Here is a 27,764-nt window from a genome sequence, read left to right as displayed (position 1 = left end):
TGGGTCACTGTTTGTAATGAGTCTCCTCCACACCTTCCTGTCTTGGGCTGTCACCACATCCAAGTTCTTCATCTTCAAGTCCTCTTCTACCAGCTCCCTCCATCTCTTCTTTGGCCACCCACGCTTCCACCTTCCTTGCACATCCATCTGCATGACCCTTCTTCCCATATATTCGTCCTCCCTCCTCATCACATAACCAAACCATCTCAACCTTGCCTCCTGTATTTTCGCTCCTAAGTTCGTAACTTTCACTATTCCCCTGACATAGTCATTTCTCAGATGATCCTTTCTGGTCACACCACACATCCACCTAAGCATTCTCATCTCTGCTACTTCCATCCTGCTGATATTATTTTTCCTCAGGGCCACAGTTTCTATAGCATATGTCATAGGTGGCCTCACTACTGTCCTATAAATTTTGCCTTTCAGATTGATCGGCACCCTCTTATCGCATAACACTCCAGCCATCTCCCTCCAGTTCCTCCAACCCACTTGTATCCTGCATCCCACTTCCTTCTCAGCTCCTCCATCTTCTTCCACTGTTGAACCTAAGTATTTAAAGTCTCTCACCTTCCTGATGACATTTCCTTCCAGCTCCAGATCTGTCTCCTGGCCTCTGCGCACCACATATACTCTGTCTTACTTCTGCTCAGTCTCATACCTCTCTCTTCCAGTACTTTTCTCCATCTTTCCAGTTTAGTTCCCGCTTCTTCTCTTGAATCTACACACAACAAGATGTCATCTGCATACAACATTGTCCAAGGCGCATCTTCTCTCACCTCCTCTGTTACCACCTCCATCACAATATTAAACAGAAACGGACTTAATGCTGACCCTTGATGCAAGCCAACTGTTACTTGAAAACTTTCTGTCTGTCCCAAACAGTTCCGAACACTTGTCTTCACATTTCTGTACATTTCCCGCACCAACCTGACATATTTCTCCGGCACCTTCTTCTCCCTCAGACACCTCCAGACTTCTTGCCTTGGCACTCTATCGTATGCTTTCTCCAGATCAATAAATACCAGATGTAGCTCCCTTTGTTTCTCTCGATATTTTTCCATCATCTGCCATAACCCAAAGATAGCATCTGTTGTTGATCTACCAGGCATGAAGCCAAATTGTTCCTTTGCAATCTCCACTTCCTTCCTCAATCTACCATCAAGAACCCTTTCTAGGATCTTCATTGTGTGGGACATCAACTTTATTCCTCTGTAATTTTTACAGTCTTGTGCATCCCCTTTACCCTTGTAGATGGGGACAAGAGTACTCTCCCTCCATTCCTCGGGTATATTTTCCTGTTGGCAAACTTTCGTGAACAGGTCCCACAGCAAGTCAATTCCCTCTTCCCCCAGTGCCTTCCATGCCTCCACTGGAATTCTGTCGGGGCCCACCGATTTTCCATTCCTCATCCTCTTCATGGCCTCCATCACTTCACTCTACTGATGTTCTGCACCATCCCCTCAGAAGGCTGCCCATCTCCTCTGAGAGTCCTTGCATTTTCCTCATTCAAAAGTCCCTCAAAGTATATTTTCCATCTGTGTCTTATGTCCACATCCCTCCATAATACTCTTCCTTCAGCATCTTTGATCTGCCTCACATGTAAGATGTCCTTTGCTGCTTTATTTCTATATTTTGCTAGTTGATAAATTTTTCTCTGTCCTTCCTTTGTTTCTAATTGATCATACAGATCTTGATATGCCATGGCCTTCGCCTGTGCCACAACTCTCTTGGCTTCTTGCTTTCTCTCTTTGTACACCTCTCTGTCCTCTTCCACTCTTGACTCATCCCACTTCTGCTTTGCCTTCCTCTTAGCTGTCACTGCCACTTGTATATCATTATTCCACCACCAACCCTCCTTCTGCTCTCTAATCTTTTCAGATGTCTCACCAAGCACCTCGATTGCACAGCTCAGGATTACTTTTGAATTATGTTTCCACCAATCCTGTACACTTTCCAGTCCATCCAAAATCCTCTCTAACACCCTCTCCCTAAAACGATTCCTCACACTCTCCTCTTTTAAGCGAAACCACTTAATTGTCTTCATCCCACGGCATCCAGAAGTTCTTATCTTCGATCTTATTTTAAAGTCTGCGCACAGCAGTTGGTGTTGTTGTGCTACTTGATCTGTTGGAATTACTTTACAATTTGTCACAACCTTAAGATGTTTTCTTCTAGTCAAAATGTAGTCAATTTGTGAGCTGTTGTTACCACTCCTAAATGCTATCAAATGTTCTTCCCTCTTGTAGAAAAATGAGTTCACAATTGCCAGATCAAAAGCTACTGCAAAGTCAACAACCCTCTCTCTCCTTCCTGGTTCAACATTCCCACTCTGTGGCCACCATGCACCCTTTCACGGTCTCTATTCTGTCTTCCTCTGTGTCCGTTCAAGTCTCCTCCAACAATCACCATCTCATTTTCTTCCAATTCCCTCATTTCTTCATCTAACACGTTCCAGAACTCATCTTTTTCTTCTGCTGTACAACCAACTTGCGGGGCATATACACATAATACGACCACTCGCTCTTCTCCAAGACCCAATTTCATTCGCATGATCCTGTCATTCCTTCTACCCACGTCCAGTACTTCACCCTTCATTCTGCCACACACCACAATTCCTACACCATTTCTTCCCTCGTTATTCGCTCCAGAGTAGAACAATTTATATCCATCTCCCAGTTCCTTTGCCTTTCCCCCCTTCCACCTTGTCTCCTGCACACATAAAATGTCCAACTTTCTCTTCCCCTTCCAGGCATGCTTCCAACATTCAGTGTTCCCACTCGCAACATCCTGTCCACCTGCTGGGCTCGCTTCTTTAACCGCACCTGCCCTTGATGCGGTAGCCCTCGTCCATTTCTCGCAGCTGTAGGGCGATGTGGCTGCGCATCGCTTAAGGGGTACGCCCTAGCCCTTATATCCTTTTCTCTTTGACTCATAATCATAGTTTGAGCTGGCATTGAAGTTTTCCGACCGGATGCCCTTCCTGACATCAACCCTCGCATTTATCCGGGCTTTGGACTGGCACCTATTGAGGCTAGCTTGCCTCCTTCGGTAGCTGCATAAGACGAAATGACTTAATAAGATAGGAAAGACTCACCCCTAGCCCTCTAATACTCTAATAGCATCAGGGGGAAGGAGCAAGATGAGGAGAAAGAAGAGGAAGGACCAGTCTACAGAATAATATAACAGATATATATTACATGAAGTAATGCATGGTCCAGCATCAGGTACCTCGGGTTTGCCATGCCTGTACTCACTAAAGTGAGCCCTTGAGGTATATCGCCTTATTAACATCAATGTTGTTTATTTCCTCAAATACCTCCTACTCACTAACAGTTAAGCCATCCTCTCCTATGTGCTCTACACTTAAGTTCCTCATGATTTCACCCTGATCAGGATGAAACACCCTTATAAATTGATCCCTGAATACCTCAACAATGTCTTCTGCAGCAGTTACTATTCTACCACTTTCATCCCTTAACTTCATCTTTCCATGATCATTCTTCCTTCTATTTGCCACATATCTAAAAATCTCTCTAGGGTTTTTATTAGCCTGATTTGCCAATTTCTGGTCATACAGCACTTTTGTTTTCCTTACTGAGTCACTCTCCTGGCTTGTTCTTTATACTTTTCATGTGACTGATTATTACCATTATTCATCTTGTACTACCTCCAAAGTACTTTCTTTTTCCAAATTTCATGCTTAAGCTCCACATTCATCCATTTTACACCTACCTTATTCAGCCTTTTGGCCTTTGGGATACATTCGTACATTGATGCTGTTATGTTTTTCTTTGTAAGTTCCCATGCAGCATTTATTTCCTTACTGCTCAACTTCTTGTTCCATGTTATAGCTCCAAGTTGTCTCCCAAACTTGTCATAATCACCAGCTTTATAATTCCACATATATCCTTTCCTAGCAAAAGTCTGCATATGACTAGCCACAACACAGGTGATTACTTCCTGATTACTTTCACCAACTGGAGGAAAATGTGAAACCCCATCTAACAATTACATCCTCAGATGAAATGATGAGATCTAGAACTCTTGATCCTCTCATGCCTTTCTTTCTTGCTTTCTTCAAGTGCTGCCTAAGATAGTTATCTCTCAAGAACTCGAGAAATTCATTTCCCTTATTCCCAAATGCTATCTCTTCATTCCAATCTATACCATCATAATTAAAATCACCCATAATAATTACCCTTTCTTTGTTCACTAATCCAACCAAGTTGTTTATAGATTTCTTCATCACCACATTCTCAGGCCTATAGAAACATCCAACTAAATATGTCTTCCTCTCAACCTCCACGTTACACCACACTGCCTCATCACCATTGCCACTATTTCCTCCTTTCATGTCTACCTTATGTGAACTTAATTCCCCTGCTACCATCAGCTGCACTCCTCCCCCCACTCCCTTCCTGCCCTTTCTACCCTCACGAAAAATACCGTACCCTTCCATTTCTATTCCCATTATTACGGATATCATCTTCATTCAACCATGTTTTACTTATTCGAATAATTTGGGGCCGAATAGACTCAATCATTGAAACTATTTCATCCCTTTATTTCTGATACTTCTGGCATTTGTAAACAACGTTTCATTTTTCCAAGCCATATGTTGGAAAAATGAATATCCAAACCATATGTTGGTTGTGATTTCCCCACTACACCTGCCAAAGTCTCCAATTCTCCACCCACGTTGCAATATACTCCATCTTCATACACACATTCACTGCCACTTTCATTCAAATCGTTAGTTTTACCTCACTATGATAAAAAATGAATTAAGAAGAAGGGCTATGATGGCAAACTATTCAATGCGTAGGCTGTGTAGAAGGAATGATGTGAGTTTTTGGATGCGTGGAGTGAGTTTGAGGGAAGACTGGATTTGTATAAGAGGGATGGCTTACACCTGAATGCGTTTAGTATCAGGAGTCTAGAAAAATGAATAACTGGCATGAGACCCAACACAGAGAGTCAGGGAAACTAAATTATAAATGGAGGAATGGTGAGAATGTGAGTATAAGAGCTACAATGTTATATAACTATGTTAATGATGGGAATGAGCTTTGTCATGGAAATGACGATGAGAAGAGAACGATTTCGGGTTTGTGTTCGTCCCGATTCGGACCCATCATATGTGTTTAAGGCATTAGAGAATAATAGAGATCTGCAAGTTGTCCACCTGTGTCAGGCAAACTGCAGACAAGACAATACAAAAGAACAAACAGGTAGATTATTATGTTTGTACACAAATGCTAGGAATATCAGAAACAAAGGGATAGAGTTTGTTGCGTTAGTCAATATGATACGACCTCAGATTGTAGGTATTAGTGAGACCTTGCTATCAGAATCAGACCTAGTAACTGGTATAGAATGTCAAGGGTACAGTATTTTTAGGAAGGATAGGAGAGAAGGGGGCATCCTGCTAATGATATCGGATGACTTGAATCCAGTTAGAGTTGGGACCTATGATTGTAGTAATACTACTAACAGTATTTCATGTGCAGTAATTTTAAACCATCTGGTGTGAGGTGGAATCTAACAAGATCAATTACATAGTGGGGGTGTTGTCACAGACCTGGTGAATCGGTTGCTAGTGATGATGATGAAATGCATCATGAAATAGAAAAGACTGCCGCAAAAAGAGTAATCATCATGGGAGACTTTAATTATCCAAATATTGACTGGGTAGCAGTAGAATCTCATGAGAAGAATGAAAATGCATTTATTGAGCTGTTGTGGGACAACTTCCTCAAGCAGCATGTGATAGAAGGAACTCAAGGGCAGAGAGTGTTAGATTTGATTATAGTGTCATAGGGCATTTCATTTAAAGATGTAACTATTCTGCTTCTGGTTGGTGACAGTGATCATGCAGTACTCACTTGGGAAGTGACTAAGTTTATGAATATTCCATTCAGAAAAGGCTACATGCTGAACTACAAAGCAGGAAATTATGACCAACTGAGAAGTGTACTGAGTTCATTGGAATGGGATCAGTTGCTGAATGGGAAAATATCAACAGTGCATGGGAAGCATTTAAAAAATACTTAAATGATGCGATATCAGAATGTGTCCCGAGAGTTCGACGAGAGATAGAGTAGGAGTCATATGGATGTGTTATTAACAAAGACATTTGTAAGAAAAGGACGATGCGCAAGGAATACCGTGTGCATAAGGATGACATCCATTATGAATGTTGTAAGCAGCAGTCTAGTATAGTCATAACTGTTGTATGGAATGCAAAGTCTGAGTATGAAAAGGAACTGGCTCATCATGGTAAAGACAACCCACAAGAATTCTATCGATATGCTGCAAGTAAAAGAATATGAATATAAAAATATAACTCTTTTAAATCCTGATGGCATGAGGGTTACAGATGCAGAAAAGGATGTTCAGTTAATGAGTGCCCATTTCGTTAAAAGCTATCAACCTGGTGTACGCAACATTGAGCTCACTGTTACCTCTTCACTAGATGAAGAAACTTAGGTGTATCAGGACAAGATATTAGAGCTGTTGCACAAATTGAATAAGAATTCATCAATAAGGACTGATGGGATAACAGTCCCTATTGGTGGGATAATTGAACTAGCTGTTCCTTTGATCAGTCTATATAGTTTGAGTCTCAGAACAGGGAGGATTCTGCAGGAATGGAAGGAACATATGGTAATTCCATTGCACAAGGGTGGTGCAAAGATCGATGTATCCAACTGTTGACCAATTACTGTCTCAGGAGTGGTGGTGAAGATTTTGGAAAAATTTGTTTAGGGCTTGCATTCAGAAATGGGTTGACAGTGAATCTCTACTTTGCAATGAACAACATGTGTTTACTAAGAGAAGGTCATGTTTTAGCAACTTGCTCACATTCTATAACAATGTTACATTGAACTTGACAAGCAGAATGAACTTTTTTTAGGCTTTTGACAGAATACTGCATGGTAGACTGCTGCATAAATTGGAGAAAATGGGTATAGGTTATAGAACAGGGCTGGCCACAACGTGGCTCGCGTTACGCTGCTCTTCATGCTCTACCAGGTGAATAAACAAACAGAGAAGCAGAGACAACAAAAAAGATGAACAAAATAAAACAAAAAAGAGAGAAGTGGGAGAGAAAAACAGGGTTAATAAAAATTACTGCAATAAAAAAAATTTAATTAGAAACATTAAATGAAGCTTACTTCGAACTTTCTCCTTTCTGAAAATTCTCCTTTCAGTTATATGCCTGGAGACTGTCATCTGCTCAATCAGTTTGAGTAGTTTTTTATTATCCCAGTCAAGTTTAAAGCTGAAATTATTTGTGCAATACTCTTCTTGACAAATTCTCCTTCTGTGTACATGGAGTGGAAGGAAAATAAGATAGTGCCATTTCATAGGGTGGTAGCAGACTGGAAGTGTCTAATTATAGGCCAGTTTGTGTGCCATCAGTAGTTAGTAAGATCTTGGAGACAGTAGTGAAGGACCATATACAGCATTGGGCAGATGAGGGTAATGTTATCTGTGAGAGTCAACATGGATTTTTGAAGGGGGCGCTCTTGTTTTAGCAATATGCTAGTCTTTTATGATAAAGTTACAAGAGCATTAGATGAGGGAAAGGCATATACTGCCATTTTCTTAGACTTAGCAAAGCCATTTGACAGGACCACACGATAAGCTGATATTTAAGTTGCAGCACATGGGTCTGGATGTCAGATTGGTCAATTGGATTCAGGATTGGCTGTCCGATAGGTATCAGAGAGTTGTGTATGGTGGGGCAGTTTCAAGGAAACAGAGGGTTACGAGTGGGGTCCCACAGGGCTCAGTACTGGGACCTATATTGTTTAACCTTTATAACAATGACAGTGGTATTTGGTGAGAAGAACATGAAACAAAAGATACAAGTGGATAGAACTGATATAGAAAATGTAGAACAATTCACATATTTGGGAAGTAAACTGACATATGACTTGGACTGTAAAAAAGAAATAAAGATCAGGATTGCAAAGGGAAGAACAAATCTGAAGGCCATGGATAACATCTGGAAAAGTAAAGTGAGCAGTCTGCAAACAAAACTAAGTGTACTGGAAATGTGCATCTTCAGTGGTGTACTGTAAGGATCTGAAACATGGGTAATAAATAAGGATTCAAGAAAAAGAATTTTGGCATTTGAAAGAACTTGTTACAGGAAGATTCTAAGAATAGGATGGGTACAGAAAATCACCAGTGAAGAGTTCTATCAGAAGATACAACCAAAACAAAATCTAATGCAGAAGATTATAAAACGGAAGCCGCAATTATTTGGACACATCTGTAGAATGAGTGAGGACCGGGAGATAAAGACATTTATGTTTGGTATTTTGGATGGTTTAAACAGAAGAGGTAGACCGTACAGAGAATGGATAGATGATATAAAAGACTGGTGTGGAATGGGTGTACAAAAACTGCGACACTGTGCACTGGACAAAGAAAGGTAGAAGAAGATAGTGAAACAGGCATCAGACATCAACAGGCAGTGAGCCCATGGTTCGTGATGATATATAAACAAGGCAAAATTAATCGGTTCTGATAAGAGTTCCCTAACCACTGACCTTGACCACATTCTCAACATTTTCTTAGCCAATGGCTACATCCCCCACTAAACCAAAATAAATATTAAAATCCATAACTGCAACCCTTCCCCCATTAGAACAAAGACTACACAAAAATCTGTTGCCATTCCATATGTCCGGTGCACATATGAAAAATGAACAAAAATCCTAAAGAAATACAACATTTCAATCACTTCGAACTTTCGAAATGAAAGTTCGAAGTTTGCTCTACCAGAGACTAGCCACACTCCCCCTAGATAGACCTGGTGTTTTCCAGGTTCCTTACAGTTGCAAATAGTCCTACTATAGCCAAACAGGCAGGACAGCCAACATTAGAATTTCTGATCATGGACTACATTTGGTTCCACCATTATAGCCACAATGGTGGACTTTGTGATCATGCTTTTAGCACCCACTGCAGGATACATTGCAAGAAGGCCACTCTACTCCACTGCAGCAAATACAGATATGAGAAGCTTTTCCTGGAATCAGCCTCAGCCTTCAGAAACTTTGCAGACCTTAACAAACTTGGGTGCATGAAACTGCCCCAAATTTGAGATGCACTCATCCTCAAATCTTCAGCCCAGCATCAGGACCACTCATGTAGTCTGCTAGGGGGAAGGGCACTATTTAGGACTCTAGGCTAGGTGCACCTTTGATTGCCTTGCTTCAGCCTCATGTACTCAGTGTTATTGCCTGTGTGCACATGTATTGTTCTGTGTTCAATGATGATGATGATAATTTTACTTTGCCAAAATATCAGAAGTATTAATTAAAGTTATTATAATTAATATTCAGTGTACATTGTAATTTTCTCAAAAATAACATATTTGCAAAACAGTGCCATATATATACAAGAGGGTAAGAAAAATGGAGGCATCTTTTGACATATTTTTTAAAAAGAGCTGAAGATTATAGTCTTTGGGAAAGATGGAAGGAGGGAGGCTGTTTCCAAAGAACAGAGATAGAGTGAGAGAGAGAGAGTGAAGTGGATCTGTGAGAGGGATCATCAAATAACCATATTGCCCACTTCATATCATGCTGTCTCACAGAAAAAATCTCTCTTGCTTGTTTTAGAATCAAAATCAAGATTGAGATAACTTATTTTGTTACTATTCCCTTTTACGTTTTTTCAATCTGGTGTACTCTGAGAACATACCTTTCCTAAAGATTAGCATATATATATAAACATATTACCTATGTCTTTGCTGATGTAAAGATAGGCAGGTAATCAGGAATGTAACTGACAATGCAATACTTGCAGATGGATTTAAATAATCTGGAATTATGGGCATGTGAAAATGGTTATCAGTTCAATGTTAGTAAATGTAAAGTTATTGCACTTTGGTGTAATGAGGTATCCAGTGGCTTATTATATTGGTGGGATTATGCTAGAAGAAATGACCAGACCAGGGATCTTGAAGTTTTAGCAGAAAGGAAGTTGAAATTCAGTGATGTTGGATCGTAACTTCTGCTCAATCAAATTTTATTGTCTTATAACTCTCTCTCGTTAGTATTTAATTGGTTGTAGGCTGATATATCAATCGAATATGAAGAAAATTTATATAATACTGCGCCACTCCATATTCTGAATTGCAAGAGGAATTTAGATAAATCAACCTTCAACTGTTTTAGGTTATCATAAGCTTATTTTAGGTCGAGGTTTTTATTCTTACTACATAGGGTTCCTGCTGAGATTCACATTATTTTAATGAGCGGTGCAATGAAACAATCAGGCAAATACAAGATTCAATTCAGATAAAATTATTTAATGTAGTGTCACATAAATTACATCATAACACAGTATTCCAACAGGGACATTATAATAAAATGAATATAAAGCTCTCACTAAGATTCTAGTATACTACTCAGCTGAGCCTAAACTTTATAATTAAAGATTATATTTAACAGATCTTATTCTTCTTATTCCAGAGAACTTCTATCATAACCTTACTCTGATCAAGGTTACATCTCAAAACATTTAAATATCAAATCAGTTAAAGATATTCAGAAAGAATACAACTCGTGAACCATCAGACATTTATTTGTAATTCTCTAAGCTCAAATAATCAAAATTAGTTTTTGTAAGTTCGAGATTCCTAAATTACAACAAATATGCTTCTCAATATTCTCATTCAGTCAATGAACACTTAATTCAATAAAATAGCACTTGTCACTTGAAGGGGGGAAAAGTCTTAGCACATCACACATTAAATCTTGACTCGCTGAATGCAACGACTAGGAACAATTTACTTTCAGTGGAATTAATTTTCGTTACTTCTCACTAAATATAGTATAGCTAATCTTACCAGAATATAGCTTCTTCACATCTTAAGGAGATTGAACAACAATTTTTAAAGTTCTTGCTGACTTTTACTTTGTAGTAATACAAACTTAAAAGAATCTTCCATTTCCGCGACTGATTTATAGACTCGGGAGAATATAACCTTTATGCACTTGGTTTAAATTATCCAACTATTTCTTCTTCTTTTTCTTATACGTATTAACCTATTTCAAGCACTATTTCACTCTTAGGCGTTAGGAAGTGTTGGTAAAAATCCAACTCAGAAAAAGGTAAGTTAAATTGCCAAGCAATTCCCAGTCCTTTAAATTCCGTTTTTGGCACGGCAAAATTCCCCTCCAGTCTCCAGCTACCATTCACTATACTCCCCTATTCGATTCTCTTTTTACTTTCATTTTCGTATCCACTCCTTCCTTTTTCCTGCCAATAACTGGTTCTCACTGGTTAGTCTCACATCAAACTTGTTTTTCCTTCGTATATAGTAGTTCACACTCCAACACGCGCTAGAAGAAATTCGCATGTTTTCTCACAACAACCAATCATATAATATCACAATCTTCTGGATATATTAAAATTACATACATTACAGTTTCTTATATTATTATCAAAGGAATAGTCTCCAGCTACCATTCTCTATACTCCCCTATTTGATTCTCTTTTTACTTTCATTTTCGTATCCACTCCTTCCTTTTTCCCGCCAATAACTGGTTTTCACTGGTTAGGCTCACATCAAACTTGTTTTTCCATTCGTATATAGTAGTTCACACTCCAACACGCGCTAGGAGAAATTCGCATGTTTTCTCACAACAACCAATCAAATAATATCACAATCTTCTGGATATATTAAAATTACATACATTACAGTTTCTTATATTATTATTATAGGAATAAAGTAAATAAAATAAATGACAATTTAATATAGACCCTTTTCACACTCATAATATATTTTAAAATCACATAAATAAAATTAACTAAGAAAACTCAAAAGGAATTACATGAATAACATTTTATAAGCAAGAAACTAACAGAATAAATTTAAATAAGTCCTGCTTATGACATAGTAGATGATGTTAATTATGAATGAAGTATTATTAATTATAAATATCTTCATTCACAATTTAACAGTGGTTATGTAACAAAAATTGCAAATGCTGCTCAGGGGATCATTGCAATGCTGAAATGCATGTCATTTTACCTCTTTACAAGGCCTTGATAAGACCTCACTTTGTAAACAAGTTTTTCCTTTGACTATTGTGTGCAATTGAGAGTGTTAAAGATGGCAGTAAGTGGGATTCAGATTTTTCAAATGGAAAGACATTGCCATTACACATCTGGGAAGGCTGTTAGATTTTTATTTTATTTATTTCTATTTATTTATTTTTTGCAGATTCAGAAGTGTCAGAAGAAGGTGCCAACTTCAGCACAGGCCAATGCCAGGTATTAATTTCTTTATCATTACTTTTAACATTTAAAACAGTATGTGTTTATGTATCCCTACTCAAGGAAATAATCACAAGTCAAAAATTATTAATGATGTCATCACCATCAAATTAGTGATGTATACTCTCAGAGGTTTTATAGGATTTTCTCATAGTACTAAACTCATCATCATCATCAAATTCCTGCCATGTACCCTCAAGGGGTGTACAGGATATGATAGTACTACATGAAAAAACTACATCATTACTAACTTCCTATCTACAATTTTCCTCCAAATCAGTCTGTTACTTGTCAAGACTCCAACATTATCAGATCTTATATTTCTATCGTCTAAGGCACTTTGTACCGTATCAATCCACCTATATCTTGGTCTTCCTCTGGATCGTTTTGCTGCCAACCTGGCAGAGAACACTTATTTTGGTAATCTTTCCTCGTCCATTCTGTTTAAGTGACCATACCACCTGAGATTAGCTGTGCTAACGCATTCCTGGATGCTGACAATGTCAAGTTCTTTCCTAATATCCTCGTTTTTAATATGATATTGCCATTGATGCCATCTGTTCACACCTATAATCTTTCTCAGGACTCTCATATCTGCGGTCTCTAGTCTTTGGTCAAGTGTTTTACTTCTGACCCAGCTCTCAGATCCATAAGTTAAAACTGGTTTGAACACTGTCTTGTATACAGCTAATTTAGTGTTCCGACTAATTTCCCTCTTATTCCATATGACTTTATTCAATTGCCTTCCCACCATACCAGCTTTGCTGATTCTGTTGTCTATTTCTATATTTAATTTACCATCTTCAGTAAAAATTGTGCCTAAGTAGCTGAAATGTTTTACTTGTTCCACAGGTTCTCCATTCACAACACAGTTGACATTTTCAATGATTCTGCCTATTTTCATTGTCTTTGTCTTTTAAATGCTGACCTTCATACCATATCTTTTACAACAGTTATTCAATTTAGTCAGAGAATCTTGCAGACTTGTAGCGGATTTATTTAGAAGTATAACATCATCCGCATAAAGCAAAGAGCTGACATTAACATCTCCAATTTTGATATCATGCCTAATACCACTTTCCTTCATAATGTGATCCATATAGATAATGAATAGCAGAGGGGATAATGTACATCCTTGTCTCACACCAGATTTAACATTAAACCATCTTCCTGTACTTCCTTCAATTCTAACTGCTGACTTACAACTCAAATAAAGACTAAGTATAGCTCGATATAATGCCCCATTGACACCATATAACTGCAGCTTATTGAATAGTTTCTCTCTTGGCACCTTGTCATATGCCTTTTCCAAATCAACAAAACTTAAATACAGACCTTTGTTATATTCCCATGCTTTCTCGACTATTTGTCGTAAAGTGAAAATCTGATCCTGACAGCCTCTGTTTGGCCTGAATCCAGCTTGTTCTTCACCAAGCTTTTCTTCCACAATTCTTCTCAACCGTTTCTCAAGTATACTTGCATAGATCTTGCCAGGAACACTGAGTAGGGAAATACCTCTGTAATTCTCACATTCAGTTTTATTTCCCTTTTTATATATGGGTACTATGAGAGCTCTACTCCAATCATCGGGAATTCGTCCCTCTGTCCAGGCTTTCTGGACTATGCAGTGCAGCCACTGTAAGACTCTTATACCACCATACTTCAGCATTTCTGGTCGAATATCATCTACTCCAGCTGCCTTTCCACATTTCAAGCCTTTGATGGCTTTTTCTACTTCAAGTATGGATATGTTTTCCTGACTGCATGCCTGGTCAGTGTTTTTTACCACTGTGCTGTCATCACTGATTGTTTCATTTAGCAGTTTTTCAAATTAATTACTCCATACTTCAAGGGTATCTTTTTCTCCTGTTTTCATGTCACCTTTATCATCTCTAACTCCTCTTACAGCACTCTTTCCTCCATTTTAAACTTCTTCAACAACCTCCAGAATATCTTACCACCTTCTTGATATTTATTTTCTATATTCTTGCCAAAGTCCTCCCATGACTTTTGTTTAGCTAGTTTTACACAGTGTTTAGCATTCTTGCATTTGTCTCTATATTCTCTAAGAGCACAAGGTGACTTATTTGACAGGAACTTTTGATATGCTTTCTTCTTTTCCTTCACTGCCTCTTTAACTTCCTGTGTCCACCAGGGAGTTCTCATTTTTTTATCCTTGCAGACAACCTCACCACATGCCTCTCTGGCAGAATCAATCAATGTTTTCTTCAGAGTTTGCCACTGCATCTCCAAGGTTTGGTTGCTGTTCTCGAACTCTTTCATTTTTTCTTCAATAATCTTTGTGTATTTTAGTCTACAGTTCATATCTGAGAGCTGCTCAACTTTTATTCGCTTTAAAACTTTCTTACACGTTATTCTTTTCGATATGAAATTCAATTTTTATCCTGCTCAAGACTAAATAGTGATCACTTCCAATTTCAAATCCTCTGTACACTCTGGTGTCCTGCACCAGGGAGAAAACATCACTATCAACAATAACATAGTCAATGAGACTTTTCTTATTCCTAGCCTCTTCTCTCCATGTGAATTTGTGCACATTTTTATGTTGGAACATGGTGTCAGTAATAACCAGTCCATGTCCTGAGCAGATATCCAACAGATATTTGCCATTATTATTAGCTTTGCTCTTTTCTCCAAATTTTCCCAAAATATTTTTGTATGTCTCACAATCATTTCCTACTCTGCTATTTAGATCCTCAGCAAGGACCAACTTTTCCTTTTTCATTGTGTCAGTTGCTTTTTCTAAAGCCTCAAAAAATTCCTCCACTTCTACCTTAGTAGAACCTTCTGTGGGACCATAGGCACAAATAAGTCTCATTGTCCAGTTCCCCATTCTCATATTTGCCCACATCACTCAACTTGAGACTGACTGCCATTCAAGAAGATTAGCCTCGTATTTTGTGTTGAATACTATGGCTACTCCTTCTTTTCCTTCATTGTCATTGCCTGTAGTACTAAACTTCCTGTTGATAATTTTCCTCAAAGTAATCATGTTATCAGTCAGGACTCCAATATAGTCAAATCTTATATTTCATTCTTCTAAGGTACTTCTTAATGAATCAGTGCACCTAGATCTTGGTCATCCTCTGGGTCTTTTTCCTGCTATTCAAAAGTACTGTCTTGCTTAACCTCTTCCATTTTGTTTAAGTGACTACCACCTGAGATTAGCTCTGCTCACCCATTCCTGAATGTTAAGTGTCATATCCCTTTCTAATATTCTCATTTTTAATATGATTCTGCCATTAATACTCAGTCCCCCCCCCCAAAAAAAAAAAAAATTTCTCAGCACTCTCATATCTATAGTCATTGGTCTTCCATCAATTGTATTCTTTCTAACCTAGTTTTCAGATCATAAGTTAAAACTGGGTTTGAATTGTCTTGTATACAGCTAGCTTAGTATCTTGACTAAGTTCTCTCTTATTCCATGTAAGTGTATTCATTTGACTTCCTGCCATTCCAGCTTTGCAAATTCTGTTGTTTGTATCCATATTTAACTGCCATATGTACTAAAAATTGTCCATAAGTAAAACTTTTCAGATACAATTTTTATGTATAATTCTTATTTAATATGGCAAAATAAATATTTATATAAACAACAGAATTAGAAACAATGATATGGTATTAGGAAGTCAAATGAATAAATTTATTCCATTTAGGATACATTTGTTGTTGCAATCTGTGTATCTGCCTATTTTCATAGTCTCTATCTTGTCATTGCTAATTTTTATGGTAAATTTACTGCAGCAATTATTCAGTTTAGTTAAGGTATCTTGCAGACTTTGCCAGCCTGGTTGGCCAAGTGCTTAGGGTATTAACTCTCCAACCAGCAGTCTGTGGGTTTGAATCCTACCTCTGACATGTTTATTTGTAATTTATCTTTAGGATGGGAGATGAATTTCATCTCTGAAGTGACTTGAAAACGTTTTATGTTTGATTTCTAGAATAGGATTTCTGGACCGTATAAAATGAATAATTATTATTATGTGACACCTCCAGGGAGTCCAAAGACTCAACGAGGAAGGGCACCTACTCTTCAACTCTCTGTCTCCACTACTCAATCCACCTACTACAATGCGCAACTACACCAATACCATCTACTGCCCATCACCGTCACCAGTATTTTCAAAGGCAATCACAAACATCCATGCCCATGGCGGAATTTGATCCTGCAGCCTTTTGGCTGAAGAACAGATACACTAACCACTCGGCCAACCAGGCCTTATTCCCCCCCACATACACACACAGTATTAATGGACTATAGGTTTACAACCTTTCAAGGGTGGAAGTCGCATTAAAAGAAAAAAAAAATCTGGATTCACTTAGAAGTATAACATCATCTGTATAAAGTAAAGAGCTAGCTAAAATTAACATCTCCAATTTTGATATCAGATTTTACCTCCCTACCAGCTAGGACATATATACCCATCGAACAAAACCCAGATACAATTCATACTACCTGTTGAAAGAACATACATGCATTAGAAGGTGCAATAATCATTCATGCTGATGATAACACTTGACCAGATGACTGGGTACAAAGCTACATTCAGTTACCTATAGCAAGAATGCATTTGTCTGTTTTTTCTCAGTAACTAGAATCTTTGTTATATTAGACTAAATACATACAAGTTATAGTTATTTTTTCTACTTCTTTTATTGTATAATTATAGTTTTTAAAGCCAGTGCAAAATAAGAGATTCTTTCATACTTTCTTCACTTAAATATTCTATCACCTTGGAAGACCAATGTCATTAGCATTTTTTTTGCTAATTATCTTAGTCACCAGTACATTTTATTCTTTCAGAACTTGAGTCATGATAATTATTTTTATCATCATCATCATCATGCATATCAAGGAATTAGGCCTAGCGTGGCCTGTTCCGGCCTTAGAAGTCATCATTGAATCTTTTAAGAGGACGTCCTGGTTTTCTTTTTCCTAATGGCTTGTACTTTAAGGCTTGTTTTGATAATCTTTCTATTTTCATTCTTTGAATGTGTTCATCCATTTGTTCATCCATTTATATAAATGTTCATCCATTTATGTTTATATTTTTTAATTTTTCTATTACTGATTCTTGGTTTAATTCTTTCATAATTTCTTTGTTTCTTTTGTGATCAAATAGAGTATACTTTGCAGTTTTTCTCATAAACTTCATTTCTGCTGTTATTAATCTTTGTTTGTGTTTTTGTTTTATTGTCCAGATTTCACTTCCATACAATAAGACTGGTAGGGCTAATGCATTGTATATTTTTAGTCTGGCTTGTTTTTGAACTAGGTTTGGTTTAAATATAGATTAATTACACCTGTTATGTTTAAATATTTTGATTTTTAGGTTTATATCTTTTTCATATGTAATCATACATCCTAGGTAGTTAAATGAATGCACCTGTTCTAAGATCTTGTTATCTATTACTATTTAGGTTCTTACTGCATCTTGTCCTTTAAAGGCCATAGTTTTTGATTTTTCTGTTGATATTATCATACCATAATCTTTGGATATCTCATTTAGATCTAAAATAGCTTTCTGTAAGTTATCTTCAGAATTTGTAATTATTATTTGGTCGTCAGCAAAAAGGAGAGTATTTAAGTTCACAGTAGGAGAAAGTTTAATACCTTGATGGAAATTTTTATTCCATTTTATTATTATTTCATTTAAGTAGATATTAAAGAGAGTTGCTAAGAAGAGGCATCCCTTGGTTTATCTCTCTCATATATGATAGTTCATAATTTAATCTTATTTGTATTTGATTATTTTCATATATACTTATGATAGGCTTTTAGGATATTATTTGGTATTTGTGTTTCTTTTAACCACGCTACCGGCCAAGACGTCTTTAGACGTCAAGGTTATCATGGATGAGAAATGCATATTAAAATTGTAATACCATTGATATTACATTCAAATATATGATGGATACGAAGCGTATGAGGATGCATATTTGATCCATAATGGCCGGTAAGGTGGTTAATATGTTAAATAAAATGCTTCTTTTAACTTTGTCAAATGCTTTTTCAAAGTCAATAAATGCAATATGTGTTTCTAAATTGTGTTCTCTTCTTTTCTCTATTATTAATTTTAGGCAAAAGGCTGGGTCTATACATGATCGTCCTTCTCTAAATCCATTCTGTACTTATTATTATTATTATTCAGGCCTCAATGGAGTCAAAAGACTATTCGTGGGAGGTCCTTCCTAAGAAACACAAAGTCTATCAAGACTAATTGAATGGAGGCCCCGCCTAAGAATCACAGAGTCTATCATACTACTTAAACTCATTGACTGTTCTTGCTCTCACCACTCCATCAGGCAATGCATTCCATGGTTCAACCACCCTCCATGCAAAGAAACCACTCCTCACCCTCTTGCTCACAGTTTCCTTTCGTAACTTCCAGGGATGGCCTCTTGTCATCACTCCTTCCTGCTGTTCAACCAAGCGAAAGAACTCTCCAGTGTCAACCCTGTAACCACCACTCAACAGTTTAAAAGTCTCAATCATATCACTTCTCCTTCTTGTATCCACCAAACGCTGCAGTCCACATTCCCTTAGCCGATCCTCATAACTATTATTGTACAGTCCTGAAACCATCTTTGTTATCTGCCTTTGTACCCTTTCCGCAGTTAATTTATCCCCTTCAAATCCTGGGGACCAAATCTGAGAACAATAATCCAAGTGTGGTCTGATCAGGGTCTTATACAATTGAATGATAACTGTTTTATCTCTGCAGGTCAGCGTCCTTCTCATTATTGCAGCAATCCTCTATGTTACCTTCACCACCTTTGCAATATGTCCCCTAAATTTCAGGTTTCTATCAATCATCAACCCCAGATCTCTTATCTCCCCTATTTCCTCCAATATAACTCTTCCCATAGAGTATGCAGTATCCCATCGATGTTTCCCAAACCTCAAAACCTTATATTTTGCTGCATTAAGCCAACACCCCCATTCATTTGTCCATCTATCTAGCTTATTCAAATCCTCTTACAGGGTTGCAGCATCTGCACTATTACTAATAATTCTTCCCAGCTCCGCATCATCCGCAAACAACTGAATATCCCCTTGCAATCCACTTCTAAAATAAAGTTTTCGAAATATTTCATTAGTTTGCTATTTAAAATTCTTCTAGACATTTTGTAACAGGAAGTTAGTATACTTATACCTCTATAATTTTTAGGGTCATCTCTATTACCTTTTTTAAAGATAGGAATTACAATCTTTTTTCCATTCTATTGGGGATTACCAGTTGTATAAATTTTATTTAAAAATAATAGGAGTCTTTCTTTGAATCTTCTGCCTGCACATTTATATAGTTCTGAACCTAGCTTATCTTCTCCAGGTGATTGTCCATTTCTTGTTTCTTTCAGGCTGATTTCTAATTCTTCTTTAGTTATTTCCTTTTCATTTTCATTAAATGTTTGCCAGTTGTGTTTTTTAAAATATTTATCTGTCCACAATTCTGTGTAGAAATTTAGAAATTCTTCTAATTTCAATTTAGTGTTTAATTTTATGTTTTCTTTAGTATCTGCATTTAGATGTTTCAAAATCTTATATACATTGGGTCTTATTTTATATAAATCATGTTCTAAATTAGAAATGAATTTGTTCCATGATTCTCTGTCTTTTTCTGACTTCTCTTTTAGCTATGGCTCTTATTCTTTTATATTCTATTTCATCTGTTAATCTTTTACTGCTTAACCATTTAAGATAGGCTTCTTTTTTCATTTTGATTATTTCTTTGGTTGTATCATCCCATATCTTCAGTTTTTTCCATTTATTGAATTTTTTGGTCTTTCCTAAGCTTTCATTTGCTGCTGCATTTAGTATCGTTTTTATATTAAGCCATTCTATTTCTTCTTCATTTTGTTTTATTTTATCTAGATATTGGTTAAATCTTTGTTCATATAGCCATTGTATATTTGTGTCATTTAATAGTCTAGTTTTATAATCAAACGTTTTAAATTTTCTTTCTATTCTTGTTACGTGTAGCCATTTAGGTGGTAATCTTAATTTTATTTTAACGAGGAAGTGGTCACTACTTATTTCATATTCTCTGTGAACTCTAACATCTAACGTAAACTTTGATGTCTTTTCATTTAAGATAAAATAATCTAATATTGATTTCCATCCTCTTGCTGCACAAGAGGATGGAAATCTTTATGTTTATAGAAAGAATTCATTATTTTTAGTTATTATAAACTACAAAGTCAATCAATTTTTTACCATTCCTGTTTAGAGTATGTTCTCCGTATATTCCTATATTATTATTAATTTTTGTGTTTCCAATTCTTGTATTTAAGTCTCCTGCTAAAATTACATAATTTTTTATTTATTTTATTATAAATATTTTGTAGCTGATTATAAAATTCAGTATTATCCTGTTCTCTTCCTTCTTCTGGGGCATATAAACCAATTATTGTTAAATAACCTCTATCTATTTTTATTCTAGCTTCTATTATTGTTTCATTCCATAATTTATAATGTTTCAGCTGTTTTGAAAGGGAGTTATGAATCCAAATCATGACTCCTGCTTGTGCTCTTTGGTCTCTGTCAACTCCACTGTATATCAAATTAATATTTTCGGTTCTCATGGTTCCTTTTAATTTCTTTTTTGTTTCAGTGATTACTGCTATTTTAAAATTTCTTTCATTTAATATTTGGTCTAATTATATTTCCTTATATGCTATTCCTCTTACATTCCAGTTTACACTATGCATTATATTTTGCCCATTTCCATTTTCGTTTTACCTTTTCCGTTCCAGGGTCGTTTTCCATAGATTCATTCCGATTACCTTTTTCTTTCAGCTTAAAAGTAGAATTATGTTCTACATGTTCTCCAATTATTTTTATCAACCAGTTATTTTATAAACTAATGAAAATCCAAATCTTAAAAAAATACAGGTCCCATCTGTTCCAAATTAAGTTTTCTTTATTATGACCTTTTTTCTTGGCCACTAGTATTAATAAATTAAAGACTTAATTCTGTATGTTAGTCAAGTAAATAATAGTTTAATATCTGACGTTTCACTGACTAATATCTGTCAGCATTTTCAAAGGATACACTGGTAAGCAATAGAAAGTAACATAAACTAGGAAACTAACCTACTCACAAAAACCATCTTGATACCAATGAACTATTACGTGATATGACCAACTGGCCTGTGGACTTAATCAGAAAACTAAAATCTATGCATCCGTTAACTCCAAGACTATATGGTGTTCCCAAAATCCATAAAGAAGGTACACCATTACGTCCAATAGTAGATGGTATCCATTCCCCTACTTACAATCTATCAAAATATCTAGCCAAAATGTTACAAGAACACATTCACAACACGGATTCTTATATCAAGAACTCCCAACATTTCTTGGAGAAATTAAAAAACATCCATATCTCTGAAGATAATATTATGGCTAGCCTGGATGTCACATCTCTATTCACAAATATCCCAGTTTCAGAAGTCATCGACATCTTAGAAAACTTGTTCCCACCAAACATCACCAAGTTGTTCAAGCATTGCTTAATTTCGAATTATTTTACATGGCGAAAAAACCTGCTACAAACAACTTACAGGATTAGCCATGGGTAGCACTCTCTCTCTCCTTCTTGTGCTGACCTATTCTTAGAAAATTTGGAAACTCAAATTTTATCCCAAATTACCCCTAAACCAACCACATGGTTTAGGTATGTTGACGGCATCTTCATCATTTGGAATCACAAAAAAGAAGAACTAATAGATTATCTAAACAAAATTAATGGCTTCCACAACACTATCAAGTTCACATTGGAACTAGAAAAAGATAATAAACTTCCATTCCTAGACGTCCTTATTAAGAAACAAACTGACAATAGCATCAACCTGTCGGTATATAGAAAACCTACTAACACTGGACGCTACCTCCATTTCGACTCGTCTCACCACATATCCCAGAAACTCAGCATTATGCTCAAAAAAAAAAAAGAGCTATACAGGGTACCACAGACCCTGGCGACTTACAAGAAGAATTAATGAAAATATCCAGAATCTATCCCTAAATGGCTACCCTACAAGAATCATCAACAAGATTCTCTTTAATGACTTACCACAAAGACAACAAGATGAAACCCGATACATCAGCTCTATAACAATTCCATTTGTTAGTACCATATCCAAAAAATTAGCTCTTCTTCTAAAACCATATAATATCAGAGTAACCTTCAAACCTATTAAGACCATTCAAAAGGTTATAAGATCACGAAAAGATAGCTATCCTTTCTACAAATACTCTGGAGTTTATAGCATACCCTGTTCATGCAGTATCAATTACATCAGACAGACATCTAGAAGTTTTGAAACAAGAAAGAAAGAACACATAGGCTATGTAAGGAATAACAGACAAGATATATCAGGCCTTTCTTCCCACTTTGCCTCTACCAACCATAATATTGAATGGAATATGAGTCATATGCCCTACATAGAAGAGAACTACCATTCCAGAACATTCAAAGAAGCTGCTACAGTTGCCGGTTCAACAGGTAACTTAAATAAGAATCAAGGCCTAATCCTACCAGATATATGGAAAACTCTAATCAGATCATTTAACCAAAAAGAAATGAACTTTCATGAAAATTACAATAAATATCTCAACAAATAAAATGTTGTACTTGCGACATGCGTATTGTATCACGTGTCATGTTGTTATTACGCACAGTGATAACTTTATATAATTTTTAGAATTGTCGGTTAGTTTCCTAGTTTTTGTTACTTTCTATTGCTTACCAGTGTATCCCCTTTGAAAATGATGACAGATATTAGTCAGTGAAACGTCGGATATTAAACTATTATTTACTTGACTAACATACAGAATTAAGTCTTTAATTTAAGTTTTCTTTATTTTTTATTCCTAATCTTAGTTCACAGATTCATGATGTTCGCACTTTTGCAATATTTCTTTATAGAGAACTGTACATAAATCATATCATGTAATGTATAATCTTTATAACGTAATCTGTAGTTCTTTGCACTTCACTTTCATGGTTTTCCTGAATTGTTCATTACAAATTGAAATAAACAGCTGTTATGTACATATTTTCTGCTAGTTTGTGTATTATGCAGCAATTTTGAAGTAGCATTACTTTCCCTATAGTTTATCATTCAAAATATGTATAGGTGCATGCATCAAAAGTGAAATTTCATTCCCACATTTTTCATAATAGAAATAAAATTGTATTTTTATTTGATAGCTAAACCCTCCCCACAAACTATAACACACAGACACAGCTGCTAGGTAATATAGCTGCACTTTCTTTTGCTTGAATTCATTATTTATTCATAATAATAGTACCAGATAACTTAATTTTCCGATACCAAATTTAAACTGGGATTATTATAAATTAGCAAATTTTGTATATTTTCTCGTTTATATTATTTCCTGATTGTTATAAATCAGGAAATTATGTGATATTGGGCAATTGGGGAAACTAATGTTTAAAAAACAGTGTCATCCTACAAAAGCAATATCAGAATTATTGTTTTAAATATCTGTTATTCAATCAGAAAGTTTGAAAACAACAAATTTCTGTGTGTATTTGACTCTAACTTGGGACTTTTTAGTGTGTCTACTGAGACGAGCATGCATCAAAAGTGCTTCTCATTCTCAATATTCGTTAGCTTACAGCCTGTTACTCTAGCAGAAAGGAATATTAGCAAGTATATCTAAGACACAATCCATTTCTGAGATAGCAAGTAGCAGTTACATTCGGGGTAAAAAATTTGGGTACTGATGATGATGAGAGAAATTTTTCTAGCTCTGAAGATAGCAATTTTGCTTGTAGTCTTCGTGCAGAACATGGGTGATCATCATAAATGCACACCAGCCTGTCCACAGTTTCTATTCGCAGGTAAGGCAGAAATTGCTAAAGACTTTGACACAGCAACTCTTTCCTCCATAGTGGAACAGACTTACCTTTTATACTTTACAACCACATCAACAAGTTGAGTACAGTCTGCATTCTCACAGTACACTTTGAAGCCCAATAGATATCAACATGCTATTTATATTTATAGTGATTTTGATCGTGCAAGGTATGGTGAAAAAGTCCACTCTCAAAATGTATTGGTCTACAGAATGGATTCTGATGTTTCTTGGTGTTATTACTGAAAAACAATTCACTCTCATCATGAAGTATTTGTATTTACAGAATTATGAAAAGTATGATCAGGCAACATGTTGTTGCCCAGTCATCAATAAAATTTATGATTTTATGATGAAAATTTGTAAGAAATTTAGATTACTATACATTCCTGAGAGAGAGAGATGTGAGTATCGATGAAAACCTTATTCCATTCAAAGGCAGATTGAAATGTAAGCAGTATATTCCCCAAAAGACAGCAAAGTATGGGATAAATTTATACTTTGCAATGCACAAAGTGGATATCTTTGGGATTTCAAACCTAATACAAGAAAGCAGACTGTACTCAAGCATGATAAATATTTGGATCTTCCCTTATCGATGCATGTAGTAATGAAGTTACCACACCCCTTACTGGGGAAAGGTTACCGAGTAACAATGGTTAACTACTATATATGCAAGATGATTTGAATAAGCTAGATAGATGGGCAAACGAATGGGGGTGTCGGTTTAATGCAGCAAAATGTAAGGTGTTAAGGTTTGGGAAACATCGATGGGACGCTGCATACTTTATGGGAGGAGTTATACTGGAGGAAGTAGGGGAGACGAGATCTGGGGTTGATGATTGATAGAAACCTGAAATGAGTAGAGTGATTGAGGCATTGAATATGAGGCAGGAGCGAGCAAAAGGGTTAATTGTATTAATTGGTACAAATGATTTGAGAGAGAACAAAGAGCATGTCAAAATGAATGTCAGGAGACTGCTTGGAAAGATAAAAGAGAATAGTATGACAGGAAGGGAAGTCAGTGTGTTGCCTAGGTATGATTGTGGTGAAATGAGGTGGAGAGCAAGGATTGTGAATGATGTTCTGGCTGAAATGTGTGAGGAGATGGGAGTACAGTTTGTTAATGTGTGGAATGAGTTTGAGGGACGAAGTGAGCTGTATGGAAACGATGGACTGCATTTGAGTGGTTATGGTGTGAGTTGCTTGGAGAAACTGCTGCTGGAAAGTAGAGAAGTGAATAGAGAGAATGAATCAGATCAAGAGGGGGAGTGATGTGGAAGAGCAGGAGAGTAAGACGGGAGAGATTGAAGAAGTGGAAATGAATGGGGAAGTGAGAGGTATGAGTATAGAAAATGAGAGAATGGGTGTGCAAGAGGAGCAGGGAAACGGGGAGGCTCAGGGTGGACAGGGGTACACAGCGTGAGAAAGGTGGATGCTCCAAGAGGAGGTGAGAGCATGTGTAGGCAGGAAGGTAATGGGATGACCAGGGATCAAGAGGAAACAGATGGAATCGCAAAGGGTTCTAAAATGAAGAAGCAGAAAGGGAAATGGCCCAGTCTAGCATGGAGAGATCACATCGAGTGAGTGGTATCAGTGGAACTAGCTGTAGATCCAGAAATGAGTTGTTGTGTTTGTATACCAATGCTAGAAGTATAAGAAACAAGGCGGATGAAATGGTTGCACTAATTGCGTCTGTACACCCAGAGATTGTCGGAATAAGTGAGACATGGTTAGATGAGGACGACATCCTGACAGGAATAGAGATGGAAAGGTACGATGTGTTCCGTGAGGATAGAAGGGGTAAAAAGGGAGGGGGAGTGCTATTGATGATAGAGACAGAGTTATGTCCATACAAGGTAGAGATGCAAGAGGGAAATAGGGCCAGTGGTTTTGAGGCAGTATGGTGTGAGATAGAGGTGAATAGAATCAAATACTTGGTGGGATGTTGTTATAGACCTGGTAATGTGGATGGTGGTGATAGTGAAATGTATAGTCAAATAAGCCAAGCAAATAAGAAAAGGGTGATCATTATGGGTGATTTTAATTATGGCAATATAGACTGGAATGAAGAGATAGCAACCGGAAGTAAAGAAAATGAGTTTCTTGAGTTTTTGAGGGATAACTACCTCAGACAGTATGTAACAGAGGGCACACAAGGATTAAGGGTCTTGGATTTGGTCATCTCATCGGAGGATGTAATTATCAATGAGGTGTCAAATCATCCACCAATTGGTGAAAGTGACCATGAGGTGATTACCTGGGTGGTTGCCAGCAGTGCAAGGACCCCTGTGAAAAAAGGGTATATGTGGAACTACAAGTGGGGGGTGATTATGAAGAGCTCAGGAGACAGCTTGCAGGTGTAGCATGGAATGAGGAGTTAGCTGGAAAAGAGATCAATGCAGCTTACGGGATTTTCAAAAACTATTTAGTAGATGCAATGTCTAAATGTATACCATGGGTGAGAAGGTTAAATAAGGTAGTTGTGAGATGGATGAATAAAGAGATTAAGCATGCTATACAGAGAAAAAGGGAATTGTGGAGGCAGCATAAGAGAAGTGGAAGTAACCAATTTCATGAGGTCTACAAAGACCAGGCAAGGAGGGTGACTTGGTTGGTGAGAGTAGCTAAAGAGAGGTATGAACAGCAGTTAGCTAATGAAGCCAAAAAGAATCCTAGGGAGTTCTTTCGATATGTAGCCAGCAAAAGAAAGAATGATTATGAAAGGATGACATTGATTGGAGGAAATGGTATAAAGACAGCTGTTGCAGAATGTGTGGTGGAGATACTTAATGAGCAGTTCATAAAGATCTTTCAATCTTGTGAATGTGACTTCATGGAGAGATTAAGAGCAGTTGATGATGGGGAGGAGAGACTGACTGTAAGTGAGCAAGAGGTGTTTGGGGAGTTGAGTAAACTAGATGTAAATAATTCTTTCTTTTAGGCTTGCACAGTGATCCGAATGCATTTTTGGAAATTATGGAGACAACTACCGTGTTTGAATAAAAACTTTAGTTTAATATTACTAAAATTTTACAATTCGACGTTTCGACCTTTATGTCAAGGTCATCTTCTGGGGCGTACAAATATACACAAGAAACAAGCTATACTACAGTCATACTGGTTCGTTAAAGACACTGACTAACCGCTACCACAATTGTTGGCCTGACCTCTGGTGAGAAGAAAAAAAAAAAAAAAAAAAAAAAATTATACATCAACGCTAGAGTCCTATTATTTGTGTTGTCTACTATATACATATATTAACATCATTCCAGCCAGTTGGAGTGGAAAGGTTTCTAATACTAGCGGATTGGCTAGAGTCCTGACTAATGTTGAATCTTTCATATTAGGTTGGCTGAATGTGTGCCATCCAGATCCTTGGAATTTTCATACCATCTTTATTGTTGATATTTGGGTGGTTTATCAGGATTTCGCAGGATTCTTTAAATTTTCTTTCGTACCATGTTTTTGTGCAGTGTAAGGAGCAGGTGCTTTTCCAGTTGATTTGGTGTAAGGTGTTAAGTGCATGGTCTGAGAGGCCTGC

At 36.7% G+C, this 27,764-nt stretch overlaps 1 protein-coding gene across 3 annotated transcripts in view; it reads left to right on the top strand.

Annotated features, from left to right (window-relative positions):
* The window catches only part of LOC150104479 (ATP-binding cassette sub-family C member 8-like), an 822,612-nt gene that overhangs the window by 757,249 nt on the left and 37,599 nt on the right, over positions 1–27,764 (top strand). For all 3 annotated transcript variants that reach the window (XM_090395659.1, XM_090395657.1, XM_090395658.1), the window contains exon 31: positions 12,257–12,306. In XM_090395659.1, the coding sequence (XP_090251785.1) occupies positions 12,257–12,306 (50 nt within the window). The remainder of the gene's footprint in view (positions 1–12,256; positions 12,307–27,764) is intronic.

Source organism: Typopeltis vanoorti, chromosome 7 (assembly GCF_054136105.1).
Source record: "Typopeltis vanoorti isolate ZY-2024b chromosome 7, IOZ_Tvanoo_1.0, whole genome shotgun sequence".
NCBI classification, from domain to species: domain Eukaryota; kingdom Metazoa; phylum Arthropoda; class Arachnida; order Uropygi; family Thelyphonidae; genus Typopeltis; species Typopeltis vanoorti.
Note: the sequence above shows the minus strand (reverse complement) of the source record. Positions and strands in the feature narration are given on the sequence as shown.